Below are 16,476 nucleotides of genomic sequence, written 5' to 3' on the forward strand. Positions count from 1 at the left end.
TGGTTCTCTAGCTCGAGCAGGTTTTGGGCTGAGTAGTACTTGCGTTTGAACTGCACCAAAAACACTACCCATGTTAGTTGTAGGGGCTCATTGGGGCTCAGAGTCTTCCCCAGGTTATTCGAACAGTGCACAACACCTCCTCGGAACCGATGTACTGCAAAGGTGGTCTGTAACTTGTCTCTGCAACCACGCGTCATGAAAGCTAACTCCATCTCCGAGATCTAATCCATGACTCCGATCGGATCTTCCTTTCCAGTGAAAGTCGATGGCTTGCAATTCAAAAAATCCTTGTACTTGCATACATTCCTCTCGACTCCGTCATCTTTATTGTTCCTCCTAATTATTGGCGGATCAGCTTGACCAACGGTCCCACTGTAGTTAACTCCTTCTGACACCCCGTCATTCAGCTCGGGCTCTACGATTGGTATGGTAGCTTCCTCGTGATTTTGTTGGACTAAACGCCTGGTTTCCTCCATTTGGTGATCCAACATCATCTCGATCATTGCATGCACTCCGACCATCGTTATTGGCTCAGGAGAAGCCACCACAACTGGTATTTGCTCAATTACTGGAGGTTGGTTTCTGTTTCCATTCGTATTCCCAGCTCCACTGCAGGTTCTCATCATTTTGATCTTTACACCGAATAGGGTGAATTTAGATCTTTACTTAGTATAGACGTTTAAATCATCCTTATCCATCCGAAACATTTACATGCTAGTTCTAATATCGTAGTCATACCTTTAGAATCCTAAACACATAAGGTTTCTAGATCTGGTCAGCAACAGACCATAGATCCAAAAAAAATAACAGCATATCAGGCACAAAGCATTTAGCACATAAAAGGATATTTCGGCATAATTCCTAAGATAAGCTAGTGCTCAGATCTCATAATCATCGCTTAGCATTCTAAGTTTAACTCTAGAAATCCTACAAATTCCTAGTTCGCTTAAACTAATGCTCTGATACCAACTGTGACATCCCCATTTTCACGGTCAAAAAAGATCGATTTTGTTTATGCTTTATAAAAGTCAGAGTACCTCTTTTAGTAAAAATGTTGCAGAATTTGTTCCCAGTAAACATGATAACTACGTTATCAAAGCATTTCCAAAGAAAAGTATTTTTATTCATTTTAAAACGTTTGGGATGTCATCGTCAATCCAGAAACACAAGCATAAACATAACTTACATTCATTATCACTAGTGATTTATAACTCTTTAATCTCTCAGTGTAATGTGACTTCATATCAACACCTATGATATAAAAAAAACTAAGTGGGTCAAGTTGGGAAACCTGGTGAGTACATAGGGTTTTCAACTCACAATAAATAAGTTTATTAACTTTATCAAACCAAACAAACCTGATTACCCGTTCCCGTTATCCTCACTTTACGTCCCTAAATCATCTAACACAAGGGACCTAGTCTAAGGACTTTCATCGGGGTGACAACACATGCTTCGGGGGTTCCTTAGCAATTTATGTCAAATAAGGAAACCATGTGGGGGATGGAGTACTGATGGTGAGCACACAGTTCAAATAAACACATAGAAGTTGTAAGCCTGCTAGCATTCCACTGGACTGTCTAGAATAGTTCGCGGTCATCATCTATACTCCGCTAGATGACTGGATCATTAATAACATCTATATCAAGGCCTATCATTATTTTATTTGGTCACACAGCAACTATTACATCTACCCATGTTTTACCCAACACATTTTGTAGATATAAAATACATATACAGTTTAGATCATTTAAAACGTGTAATAAAATATTTCACCCAGCATAGACAGCAAGTGTTCAAACAATATGCACACATAGCACGTAATTTATATTAAATAATTCATATCGGTGTGTAAGACGAAAGGGACCATGCACTCACCTGGTAAGGTGGTGACTCGATACTCAAACAGCACTTCGTTATCTCAAAACAATTTTCACTTGACAAAACCTAGTATCAATACCACTAGGGTTTAGTCTAATGTTTATCGTGACTAATTAATAGTCTAGCTATTATTACTATTATATAAGCGTTAAAAAATACTTATATAACTCATAATAATAGCCCAAGTACTTATTATAAGTTCCTAATAACGTTACTATATTAAAACATAAACTATACTAAAGATAGGGTAGGTATAGCTCACATACAGCGGGTTTCCTTGGAAACCGGGCTCCGCCAAAGCAGAGTTTCTGAGCCAGAGGCTCTACTTTTAAGAGCCGTCAGGCGCTCCGAGGCTTACGCCTCGTACTAGGGGGTTCCCTAGGCTTTTCGGGGGGTTTTAGGGCTTAGAGAGAGAGAGAGAGAGAGAGAGAAAAAAAAAATTGGAAGGTGTGAGTAATGAATGGAACCTAACACCTCTATTTATAGGCTTCCTGGAGTGTCAACACATCGTGGTGTTCAGTAAGCTCCAAGGTTTCGCCTGGTGCTTACACGTGGCGTCGCACATAGGGTGGAAATTAGCTGACTTTCAAAAATTCATAACTTTTTCATACGAGCTACGTTTTTGACGTTCTTTATATCCACGCGTATTTGAAAATAAGATCTACAACTTTCATTTCGACTCCGTCGGCTAATTCTCGACTGATCTTAAATTTAACAGTAGGAGGATATTAGACTGTTAAATGACCGCGAAAAATCCGTAACTTCTTCATACGGACTCTGTTTTTTGTTCGTCTTTTTACCATTGATTTCCTATTAATGAGATCTTCAACTCTCATTTAGGTCGCGTAAGCCAAAAACCACTCGAACTAAAATTCGAGTTTCGGGCCGTGCACTGCTAAGCCAAATATTAGAAAAATCATAACTTCCTCATACGAAGTTAGATTCGGGCGTTCTTTTTATGGGTGCTCTCAGGTTAACATATATTATGACTTTAATTTAGATCACTAAGTCTAAAAGTTGCTCTATCATAAATTCACTATTTACGTCTTCTCGGTGTCGTGGCGGTTCCGTCGCGAAACTTCGATGGGTCATCACTTCTTCGTTATAACTCGGATTTTAGGGCTCTTTATATGTACGGAACCCTTGAGACATATTCTACAACTTGGTTAAGATTATTTATTCTAAATAATATTTTGTCAAAAAGTAATTTTCGACCCTTATTATCTCTAGATTGACTAGCCTGGATGTACAGGCGTTACAGAAACCCCAAACGATAGGACAACTTCAATAACTACACCAATCGTTCCTTCATCCCACCAATCGAAGGTGTATTTCGGACGTACCGTACTCCTCTAAACGTTGACATATTCTAAAGGCAAGATACCACTCTTACGATATCTTCTGATAGGTGTCATTCATTATCACAAGCCTTTTCATTTCCTCTATTTACTCAATTCTCTAAGAGCCTTCACCATGATGTTATGTTCACGGAAGCATGCATTTAATGCATCGAGACGAGAACATAGATAGAGAAGGTTTAGACGCGTAATCCTCCTTATTACTTTGAAAAGTTACATGCCAGTTCTAATATCGTAATTAAACATTTAGAAACCTGAACACAAAAATTTTCCAGATCTGGTCGGCAACTGACCATAGATCTGATCATATAAAGCATATGATAAACCATTTAGCAAATAAAATCATGTTAGGCATTTTCCTAAATAAGCTAGTGCTTGTGTCTATTCTAGTGTACTACCAATAATTTATTAGACACACTTCTCATAATCATCGCTTATCATTCTAAGTTTAAGTCTAGAAATAAATCTTTATTCCTAGTTTGCTTCAACTAATGCTCTGATACCAACTGTGACATCCCCATTTTCATGGCCATAAAAGACCGATTTTGTTTATGCTTTATAAAAAACAGAGTACTTTTTTTAATAAAAATGTTGCGGAATTTGTTCCTAGTAAAACATGATAAATACGTTATAAAAGCATTTCCGAAGAAATGTTTTTTTATTCATTTTAAAACACTTGGGATGTCTTTGTCAATACAGAAACATAAGCATAAAGAGAACTTACATTCATTTTCACTAGTGATTTATATCACCTTAATCTCTCAGTGTATTGTAACTTCGTATCGACACCTGTGATACAAATAAGCTTGAGTGGGTCGGGTTGGGAAACCTGGTGAGTACATAGGGACTTCAATCCCACAATGTTATATCATATAATTTAGAACTCACAAAATATACAATTTCACCATATATATATACATACATACATAAGCAACTCTAACCCCAACCCGTTAATCCTCACAACGAGACGATACATACTCTCGGACCTTAAATTCTTAACTCTTACTTAGTCCATACTCTAGGATCTAATCCATGTTCTTAGATCAATAATTATGTCCATTCTATACTCTTGGGTGAGGGACAAGTGTCTATGTATAAATCCATACTCCTAGATTAATGACGAACAACTATGTCCTGTCCATACTCACGGACTAAGGACAACTGACTATGTCTTAATCCATACTCCCGGATTAATGACATTTGACTGTGTCCAATCCATACTCTCGGACTAGGGACAATGACTATGTCTAATCCATGCTCCCGTATCAATGACATATACTAAAGTTCTATTTCTGAGTATAACTCATTCATACTCGTAAGAAGATACTACCCAATATTCCTCATAATTAATTTAGGTTTACTCTTTATCCTAAATCATCATATATAATCAGGTATGTTCTTTAACACGTATTTCAGGCAACATCAAATAACTCACACATAAACATATATTTAATACTTTAATCAATACTTGTATTAAAATCATGTTCATGAAAGGGACTATGCACTCACCTGTAGAGGTGGTGACTCTAAACTCGGACAACACTTCGTTTACTTTAAAACAATTTTATCGACAAAACCTAGTATCAATATCCCTAGGGTTTAGTCTAACGTTAACCGCGACTAATTAATAGTCTACCTATTATTACTATTACATAAGCATTAGACAATAATTTTCACCCACTATGTACAGACAGGGGCCAGACATGGAACACCGGAGGGAAGGATCATTTCGGCATATACTACTTCTGAATCTAGCAACCCAAGCGGCCCTCCAAACCAGATTTCCTGTACTGCGAGTGGTTAAAAGACATTATAACGACATTTATATAACCCATATTGATAGTGCAAATAACTATTCTAAGGTCCTAATAATATTACTTTAATTAAATAAAGCAATATTAAAAATAGCATAGGCGTAGCTCAGTTACAGCGGGTTTTTATTAAAAACCGGGCTTCGTTTGAGCAACGTTTCGGAGCCAAAAGATTTTCTTCTTGGAGCCGTCGGGCACTCCAAGCCTTCCTTCTTGTGCGAAGTAGGTTCCCTATACTTGGGAGGGGTTTAGGGAGGCTAGAGAGAAGTTAGAGAGAGAAAGAAAGGCTTATGGTGTGAAGAAAATATGAAGGATTCATCCTTTATTTATAGGAGTTTTATAGTAAAGTAGCCCCTAAGTTTCATCCATATCTTCCGAGTACGAGCTCCATTTTCTACCTTCTTTATATCCACACGTTGGTATTTATGTGTACCACAACTTTCATTAATCCCCGTTGGCTAACTCTCCTTCTATCTCAGATTTACAAAAACTGTATCGTATTTATCGCGCTCGAAGAATAGCGACTAAGCTTTGTCCATATCTTTCGTATACGAGCTCCATTTTTGACGTTTTTTATATCCACACATTGGTAAAAATAGGATCTGCAACTTTCCTTTTTGACTCCATCGGCTAATTCTCGACCGATTTTAAATTTAATAGTATGAGGTGATTACACTGCTAAATGTCCGCGTAAAATTCATAACTTTTACATACTGACTCTGTTTCGTCTGTCTTTTTGTTGTTGAGTTCCTATTAGTAAGATGTTCAATTCTCATTTAAGTCGCATTGGTCAAAAACTGCTCGATCTAAAATTCGAGTTTTGGGTTGTGCACTGCTATGCTAAATCTTAGAAAAATCATAACTTCCCCATACGAAGTCATATTTGGGAGTTCTTTTTTATGTATGCTGTCGGTTTAATGTATACTATGCCTTTTGTTTAGATTACTATGGCTAAAAAGTCTTCTATCGTAAATTCACTATTTACGTCGCGCTGTGTCGTGTCGATTTTGCTGAAAAACTTCGACGAGCCATAACTTCTTCGTTATAACTCGGATTTCGGCGTTCTTTATATGTATGGAACCCTTGTAACATATGCGATAACTTAGTTAAGACTACTCCTTCTAAATAATCTTCCATAAAAAACTCATTTTTGATGTTTATTGTCTCTAAATTGACTAGCCCGGATCTACGGGCGTTACAGAAAGCAACCCCAAACTCTAGATCTAACCTCCCAAGGCTCGCTTATCCCGTAAAGCCACAATCTTTACGTCCATGCATGAAACTTAGGGCTTGAAATGCCAATAACATGATCCATTAAGGGGTTTTCATTCAAAAGCTCTATTATGGCTAAATAAAGCATGGACCTTTGGACTCTAGGGACCTCACAAGGTCTAGATCTGAAGTCCAAATCTCTAGATGAATCAAAGCCCCAATTTTTAGTTGAAAAAAATCCTTAAACTCCATAAGCATGAGATCTAACGACCATAATGAGAAAGGAGTGAACTTTTTACCTTTCACATTATACTAACAATTTAAAAACTTGTTTTTTTGATGAATTTTGGAAACTCAAAATCATGTTATAGTTTATTATATTTATATAATTAATATATGTAAATATATGTGTAATTTATTAAATGGGTCCCCATGGGGGTTTCAGGACAGGATTACCTATCCTCGCCCCCCCACCACCGAAATTAAAACGGAGGTTAACCTTACCCGCCCCCAATTTTTTTTAAAAATTTCTCTCAAATGGGATGGAGACCCCATGCGAACAGGGTTCCACAGGACTTTTTGACATCCCTAATGTTTATAGAAAAAATGCAAATCATAAGGCTTATTTTTATAGTTTTGTCAAAAAAAATATTAAAAAGATAAGATTATCTTTTCATATATGTAGGACCACAAGTAAATATAATATAAACCATTGGGACCAAGCCAAGTCAAAGTCCAATACTAAAACCAAAGTTGGAAATTTGGGCAAACCAGACGGACGAAATGTATAATTTATGCTTTAAGTTTAATATAACGAAGACAATTCGCAGACAAAAACACCGCTACCACACAAACCACAAAACATTCGTAATGGAAGCATTTAATCGCATTTATGAAAACAGAGACGAAGAACCATTGTTGCGAGAAGGGCCACACAAAAAGTGGGATATGGATACCGAATCTACGGAATTGGAAGGATCAAGGCTAAAAGATATAGAATGGGAAGATCTCGAGGAAGACGAAGATAATGGAAATGGAAAAAAACAAAGGGTGGAGTAGTGGATTATGTTACATGTTTGAGTTTTATGTTTTAAGTTTATGTGTTTTGTTTTTACTTTTGATGTAATCTGTGTTGAACTTTTAATGTTTGTTTGATTGCAAGTTTTAAGTTTATCTAATATGTTTTGAAATTTGTTACAATATTTGGTACATCGTACCGGAGCGTCCCGAAGCGTACCGAAATGAGTCTACCCTCCTTCATACCGAATTTCAGGGACATAGCGAATTGCGTACCGCGTACCCGTACCCGTACCAATGCGTACCGCGAATTATGTGACTATGGTTTGGATTATTCAGGGTTTGTTTAAATTTGGTATTTTTACACCTGATTACAAGAAGCATCAACACAGAAAAAGACACTAGGGTAAGGAGAGATACATAACGGAATTTTTTTACCATGTAGCTGATCTACCATTTCTTTGTTAAGAGCATTCATCTTTGTAGAACTGCTAATTAGATTGTATGAGTTGTAGATATTTTTTGTTTGTTTTCACTTGCGGATCCCATTCATTTTTGTGCTTGTTTTCTCTTTTTCTGTTTACAAGTGTTGTAAGATTATGTGCCATTTGCATTTTACCAAGAATGTTTATTTTGTCTTTTGCAAGTGTAGGAATGAGTACAACAAACAGAGTAACTAGACACCAGATTAAAGATGATGCATCTAGCAGTAAGACTATGAAGATTGATGATGTGGGACCTCGGTCATACCTCATCCATGATGTGCTTTTATTAGTTATGATGCAACTGGGAGCCATCGATTTTATTGCATTGAGTGGAGTCTGTAAGTCATGGAGATCAGTATCAGTTAGTTACAAGAAAACGTTTATGGCATCCAAACCACCAATGTTGATGGATATCTCTCCCCGTTGTAATAATAATAAGGATAGGAAATGCCGCCTAGAGGACTCTGAAGGAAGAGTGTACAAAACCACACTAACGCATTCTGCTGGAATGTACTATATTGGATTAACTTGTGGTTATTTGATCTTGTTCAGGATGAAAACCAATAAGGACTTTTGGCTAGTGAATCTTATCACTAGACATAAACTTAATTTCCCTCCTGCCCCATGGATGCCTGATTATGTATCAGACATTACTTCTGTCCTTATCTTTTCACCTTTAATCTCTAAACTGGTGTTTGTTGTGTTAGCCGAGAATCAAATATGGTTTTCTATAGAGGATGAGGGAACATGGAATTGTGTTTCCTCCACTTTCGTCCTCAAATTTTGTAGGGATTTACATGTTTTTAAGGGGAAGATATATACTGTAGACACAAATAATTTTAATTTATGTGAATTCACAATCAATCCTGAGCCCAAAGTGACTTTACTCGAAACCAAGATTCTTGTGGATGATCCGCACCTATTTTTCCCGCAGCTTGTAAGTTGCTGTGAAAACCTTTATGTGATGCAAAGCTCAGCTTACGGATATGTATTCAATGTTTATAAACATGGTTTCTTTATAAGTGAAGAGGTTCATGGTGCTGCTGTTAAACCAGAGTTGTGGGCTGACCCTTGGTCACAATACCCGAGATGTGATGTTGATAATGGAGGTGGACATGGCGGATTGTTTCTTTCATACGAGGGGTGGTATTTCCCGCATGAATCTGTGAATGTTAATCTTTTAGATGAGTCATGACTTGTTACCACTCTTGGTGAATTTGGATTTTGCAATTTATGTTTCCGTTATCAAGCTGATAACCATCATTTATGTACCTCCCTTTTATGTGATTTGGTGTCCCTTGCTTTGAAATGTGTATGTATTGCATCTGGTTTATTCATATAAAATATTTGGTTTTATCTTTTAGGCTTTTTGTGATTGAGATGATGGTGAATGCCACCATGTCATTCACCATCATTTATATCTATCTCCCTTTTCTGATACCAACTGAAAATCCCGGAGATTATTAATATATCATGGTGAATGCCACCATGGCTCTACACTAGAATTTCGTCATTGTAGTTCAGTTATAGCTTATTAGAGTCTGAAGTAGGCTGAACAACTCTATTTTGTGGCAAGGGGTTTCATTGCATGGAGTTAGATTGGTTTAACTGATTATCTTTTAGTGATTTTTGGTGATCGACACTGTAATTTTAGTATCAACCAATCATTTTGGTGTTTCTGTAATTCATGATCGCTGAAATGGGTTTATATGGTGATCTAATACAAGTAAGGTGATGTGGGGTGCACATATATAACAATGTTTTATCCCAACCATGATGAATAGTGGGGTCAAGGTATAGAGCCCCCTTACAGTGAACAACACCCTAAAACATAAAGATATTTCAGATAAAAGTGTAGTGAAAAAACACCTTCAAAAGTAGCACCTCAAAATAAAGAGGATGGATGTGGCTTAAGATGACTTCTAACTTTCAAAAACCTTTGTTTTTGTCATCCTAATCCAGTTTTCAAGATAGTATAAGTAAAAATACTCACAATATGCCACCTTTTGGAACTACTAAGATTTTGAACAATCTAATGCAAACCTGATACTATGCTTGTTTTTGTGCTTTTTATTTTTAAAAAGTAAAATATATGTTTCAGTCCATAACTTCATAGTTACGTGTGTGTGTTTGGGATTATTTATTTAAAAACTATGATTTTTTTTTCCGGTGAGAAGGTTTAGGTACAAAAGCATTGAAAAAAGAGTGTTATGGCCGTTTGCCATATCAAATTGACATGTAAAATAGCACAACTTATCCAGCCATTTTGATTAGTTTATTAAATGTATCCGGCCTTAACTAGTAATTAAATGAGTAAATTTATGAAATCGTTCATGTGGTTTGATTAAAATTACACGTTTGGTCCATAACTTTTATTTTCCATTCGGATCATCCTGTGGTATGATTTTATTGCGATTTTAGTCCCTTTTAAAATCAAAAACACTATTATACCCTTCATATTCTTTTTAGCTTTTGTTTATTGTTTTTTTTAACTCATAAAATTTTTTGGTTTTTGATTTTGTTATATAGAAACTAATAAGATTTCTATTGTTCCCATACCTTTACCTGATCCCCTTTCAAATAGAGACTCTTGTTGGCCTCCTTGCTACTCTCTACCGCCGGAGCTACTCCCGGAGTCGGTGACTCGCCGTTACATGAAAGTTTTGACTCTGAGTCTCCTTCCTTCTATTCTTAAACCTATTCCTCTTTATCCATTTAGTCCGCTCACCGTCGAACTTATAATCCAAGCCCTAGATTTCCTTTTTCTTCTTCATCACTCGCACCATCACATGGACAATCAAAGTCCAAGCCCTAAATCGCCACTTCCATCATCAAAAGATTCAATCGGCAGTCCCATCACCTAAGACTTAATGTCCGCCATCTAAAGAGTTAAAGTCCAAATGTTTCTTATTTATGTAAATTCGACAACTTAATCAAACTCTTATAATGATTTAACTTGCTCTTCCCATACACAAACAATTTATGGACTTCTGGTTTGATTTCACAAAGAGTCAAAGTTAATTTTAGGATTTGTGTGTGAAGACGGGTTACAAATTGGGTTTATAGCATAAAAGCCATTATTATACACTCTCGCTTTTATTTAATCCCAATATTTTTTTTTATTTCTAGTTTGCACCGTTAAAGAAATGGCGTTCCATTTAATTACCCTTACCCGGTTACAACAACTTTACACCACCCCCTTTCAAATAGAGACTCCCATCGGCCTCCTCCCTACTCTCTATCGCCGGAGCTACTCCCGGAGTTGGTGACTCACCGTTACATGAAAGCTTTGACTCTGAGTCTTGTTCCTTCAAAAAGAAAAAAAGAAAGAACAAGCTCTAACCGAACTTCCTTTGATAGTCGATAAGCTTGACTTATAGCGATTTCCATAGAATTGGGTCGGCTGCCTGGAATCAAAAGACTTTCGAACCCATTGAAGATCCTTGTAGCTCAATTCTTAAACATATCCCCCTTATCCATTTAGTTCGCTCACCGTCGAACTTATAATTCAAGCCCTAGATTTCCTTGTCTTTTTCATCACTAGCGGCACCACATGGATAATCAAAGTCCAAAGCCTAAATCGCCACCTCCATTATCAGAAGAGTCGATTGGAAATCCTATCACTAAAGAGTTAATGTCCGCTATGAAAAGAGTCAAAGTACAAACATTTCTCATTTCTGTAAATCCGGAAACATCATTAGACTCTTACTATGATTAAACATACTCTTCCCATACATAAATAATTTTGGACTTCTGGTTGATTTCACGAAGAGTCAAAGTTGATTTTAGTATTTGTGTTTGAAGACGATTTATAAATTGGGTTTATACCATAATAGCCATTATTTATACACTCTTGTTTTGGTTTAACCCCAATATTTTTTTGTTACTAATTCTCCACTGTTAAAGAAATGTCATTCCATTTAATTACCCTTACCCAATTACCAACTAGTAATCTAGTCCTTGTTCGTTGCCCCTTTCCACTCAAGTACAAATTCTTCGGAACATGCATACTAGACACCACCTTTATCAAAATGATTGTATAACCTCTCATGGTTATACAATTACATCAAAAAAGGGTTTTCTACGGTTTTCAAGGGCTTACGACACGATTATTGAAGTGAAGTCACGTGATGACATAATCATTACTGAGAAGGAAGAGTAAAGAAACAAAGATGAAAAAGAAGACAAAGATCAAATGCAAATGTGATGAAGAGTCTGATGATGATTTTCTTTACTTAGGATTGTTGGATGTTGATCCAAATAACTTCAATCCTAAATCTACTTGGTATTAAGACCCTTTTATTAACATTTTATATGATGAAAAAATGTTAAATAATAATCAATTTCAATCGGACGATGAAGCTGATGTTGAAGATGTATAATAGGAAAAACATGAGCAAGAACATCTTGAAGATGAAAATGAGCTGGAAGTGGGTGTCGCGATTCAAGGTGCATGATCCTACTGTCAATTGAAACAAAATTAAGCCAATTGTTGGTGAGTTATATATGTTTCATGCTCATTTAAGGTTTGCACTAACTAACTACATTGTAGCTAATAAATACCAACTTTGGTTCATGAAGAGTGATAAAAGCAAAGTTATTTCTAGGTGTGGGAGGAAAAATGCAAAAAAAAAAAAAAAAAAAAAAAAAAAAAAAAAAAAAACCATGTTCTTTTAAGTTCCATGCTTCATGGAAGTACAATGAACGTACTTTTAAGATAAAATCTCTGATTGCAACACATGTTTGTGTAAGGAATTATAATTTTGGACATAAGGTTGTTGTGTCACACCCCAAAACCGAGAACGGCGAACGGCGAAATATGTTCTGGGGTGGAGGACGTCATGTACAGTATCATTACAATTGCATAATAGTAAAAACAAAAATCAACAACCATTTCATTAATATAGTGATTATAATTACAAATGTGTTCTGTAAGTTTAATAGACACCAAAAGTATAACAAAAATAAAAGATGGGTCTTGTATATGCTCCATCTTCTCAAAAGCTGCACCAGTACCTGTCTATCTTTAACCTGAGGATACAAGTTATTTTGAAAACAAGTATCAACATAAAGCTGGTGAGTTCATAAGAATTTAGTGATGTTGTTTGTATAAAAATATTCACAAACATTGTAATATAAAACTGAAACTTTTGTATATGAGTAATAGAAATCCCTAGGAAATCTGATATTTCCCAGAATGTACATCTATAAGTTAAATCCTTTTAATGTATAAAAGCAATTCCATAGAACTTTCAGTTATAAAAATAAAGTGAATAGACGTTAAGTCTGCTGATAGTAGTAGTGTTATAAGCTTCAATTAGCCGTAGATACTTATTTACTTCGGGATGTTAGTTAGACTTTAAGTCTTAGTGTATTAATTTGGATATGTATGTAATTCCTCATGTAACCAACTAATGATAATAAAGAGCCTGATGACCTTCCCGGTCATACATAGTGTAGTGAGGTAGTGTCATCCCTAGGCCTAGTCGGCTCGGACTAAAATTAACAGTCAGGATGTAATAGCGTAGGTCCAGTATAGATCTATACGTGTAGTGTTGCTTTCCTTCCGGGAAGCCCTGGTTACATGGTGTAAGCGTTGTAGAGTGCCTTATAGTGAGATAGTGTGTTATACTCTGGATTAGTGTATCCTCTTGTGTTATACTATAGTAGACTTTTAGTATAGTTCATAGAGTGTTCTCTTATACATGTATTTACTTGTAATGCTAACAGTTATAGTGAGTATAGTAGTAGTAGGGGTAACGAGCGGTAGTCTTAACTATACCTATTATAGGTAACTAGAGTGTATGATTTCATGCCTTTGAATAACAAAGGTATTGTATAAGATGAAGACTTTCATATCTAACCCAAATATATATGATATATAACTAAGAAATCAACGACAGTCGGACGGACAACAAATACCCTAAGACCACATCAAACAAGAACAGGAAATAAGGCGAGTTATCGGTCCTAAGTCCTTCAAGTCTTACTTATATAAATATATTAGTGTAGATATATTTTAAAAGAAAAGTGGTTTAACACAGTTTTGAAAATACTTTAACAACAATTTAAATCTTAAAAATTCATTTGATAATTAAAAAAACAGTTTTATTGGTAAGTAGCTAATAGTGTAAAGAAATCCCTTTTTTGATGGTAAATTGTGAATCGCATATGATTTGATAATAAAACTTGTAGTGTTATACTTGTATCCCCCTTTAAAACATGTAAAAACATTTAAAAAGGTTCATTAAGGGGTATGAACTCACCTGTAATGAGTAGATCGGGTGGGAGTGTCGGATGAGCGTTTGGTGTCAAGTAAAGACTTGTACACCCTTTACGATCCTCATAACATATGAAGAAATATGTTCACAAGTACTTGGTGATATAAACTATAATTAAACACATATCAACATCCTAATGTAAATAAATGTTCTATGGTTGAATGTTAGGAGGCTAGTAGGTTGCTAGGAAGGAGTTTTAGGCCTCACTATGGAGTTTACTCCTCACAAATTCACCCTTGGTGAGTTTACGGCTGGGAGACCACATCCCCCATGAGTTTACGGCCGTAAACTCATGGGAGGAGTGTAATTGAGTGTTTTCAAGCCTCTTATGGTTCTATAAGTGATTCTAATGCAATATATAAGGCTATAGGGTTGTTTAAGGTTCCAAAAGAGTACTCCCTTGGAGTTTATGGTCCTAGGACCATTCCTTGGGAGTTTATGGCCGTAAGCCCCATGGCTTAGGCTATGAACTCTTATGTACCCTCCAATCTTCGATTTTGAGGTCCTTGGCTCATTCCCAACAAGTTCTAGTGAGGGTATAAGGCTTCTTAGGGGGTTAAAACTTCATTTGGCATGTTTTAGGGGAGTTTAAGATCTAAGCATATGCTTGGGCCGTAAACTCTATTTTAACCTTCAAATGATGATCTTTAGGTGTTCCAAGTCCCAAATAGTAAGTCCCAAAGTCATATCTTAAGCCTAAATGTGTGTTGGAAGTGTTTTGGGCTTGATTTGCATGATTAGAGGGTGTTTACGGTCTAAGCATATGCTTGGACTGTAAACCCTCTTTCAAGCCCTCAAACTTGAGGATTTATGGCTCAAACACTTCAAGGTCTAACCCAAAACTAGTTTCTAAGCTTAAAGGAAAGATTTAGGGCATGTTCGGCAAGTTTTTAGGGGTTCACGGCCTAAGGAGGTTCTTAGGCCGTAAATTCCTTTTCCTTGTCTTTCTTGAATGATTTTTGTGCTATATCAACATACAATGGGTTGTAGAACAAGTTAAGATGAGAGAACTTACGATTTGGAGTGGAAAACTTGCGGTTTTGGAGATAAAATCGGACTTGAGGAGAGAGAGTAGAGAGAGAAAGTGTGTCTAGTGTGTAAAAAGTTCTAAAGAGTGTCCACCTACCTTTATATAGGACTTGGGTGTTGTACCCGGTATACGACTACCCGATACTTATGTTTAACGAGGTTTAAAAATTTTACCTGGTTAAATGGTCGGAATAAAAATAAACTTTTTCCAACTAAATGGAAATGTAATTTACGTGTTTTTATTTATTTTATTACGACAATAATAACATTAAGATGAAAATAAAATAAAACATTTATTTATTTGCCAACCCCAAATTAACGGAACTTGTATAAAATAGAATATTCTATTAACGGAAACGGGTTATAATGATGGAAATAAATTTTTGGGTTGTCACATCATCCCCCCGTTAAGGAAATTTCGTCCCGAAATTTAGAATTCAAGCTGCTAAGTTAACACAGTACAACTAAGCAAAGAGATGAGGGTATTTGAGTTTAATTTGATCCTCGCGCTCCAAAGTGAACTCCGGTCCTCGTTTAGCGTCCCATCGAACCTTCACAATTGGGATGTGGCTTTGTTTTGTTCGTTTGACCTCCCGGTCCATAATCTCCGCAGGCTCTTCCACAAAGTTGAGGCTCTCGTTGACTTCGATCTCGTCAAGTGGGATAATGAGAGTCTCGTCAGACAGGCATTTCTTCAGGTTTGAGACATGGAAGGTAGGATGTATGTTACTTAGCTCGTGGGGTAGGTTGAATTTGTAAGCTACGGGGCCGATTCTAGCAAGAATCTCGAAAGTCCCATGTACCTTGGGTTCAGCTTTCCACGCTTCCCAAAGCGTATCGTGCTCTTCCAGGGTGAGACTTTCAAAAGGACTCGGTCTCCCACCTGGAATTCCAAAGGTTTTCTTCATTTGTCTGCGTAGCTTTTCTGTCGATCCATGGCGGCTTTTAACCGTTCACGTATTTGTACAATCTTCTCAGTCGTTTCTCGAATGATCTCCGGACCCATGAGGGCGCTGTCAGGAAACCATCCTTTAGCTAACTAAGTGTCACCCACCTCAGCCCAGCATAGAGGAGATCTGCACTTCCGACCGTAGAGGGCTTCGAACGGGGTTGCCTTGATGCTCGTGTGATAACTGTTATTGTAAGAAAACTCTACGAGGGGTAAGTGTGTATCCCACGCTTTACCAAAGTCAATCACACAGGCTCGCTGCATGTACTCCAGGGTTTGGATAGTTCTTTCACTTTGTCCGTCGGTCTGCGGATGGTAGGTTGTACTCATGTCCAACCTCGTCCTTAAGGCGCCTTGTAGTGATTGCCAAAACCTCGAAGTGAACCTACTATCTCTATCGAAGATTATAGATATAGGGACACCATGCAGTCATACGATTTCCTTAATGTATAT

At 36.7% G+C, this 16,476-nt stretch overlaps 1 protein-coding gene across 1 annotated transcript; it reads left to right on the plus strand.

The window, feature by feature from the left end:
* Positions 1-7,023: 7,023 nt before the first annotated feature.
* Positions 7,024-8,959, plus strand: LOC145029684 (uncharacterized). The gene is made up of 2 exons (XM_078978175.1): positions 7,024-7,685; positions 7,932-8,959. Exon 2 carries the CDS (start codon positions 7,934-7,936, stop codon positions 8,957-8,959), a length of 1,026 nt encoding a protein of 341 aa, XP_078834301.1. The 5' UTR covers positions 7,024-7,685; positions 7,932-7,933.
* Positions 8,960-16,476: the final 7,517 nt, after the last annotated feature.

The sequence above is a fragment of the Lactuca saligna genome, chromosome 2 (assembly GCF_052625555.1).
Source record: "Lactuca saligna cultivar CGN05327 chromosome 2, ASM5262555v1, whole genome shotgun sequence".
NCBI classification, from domain to species: domain Eukaryota; kingdom Viridiplantae; phylum Streptophyta; class Magnoliopsida; order Asterales; family Asteraceae; genus Lactuca; species Lactuca saligna.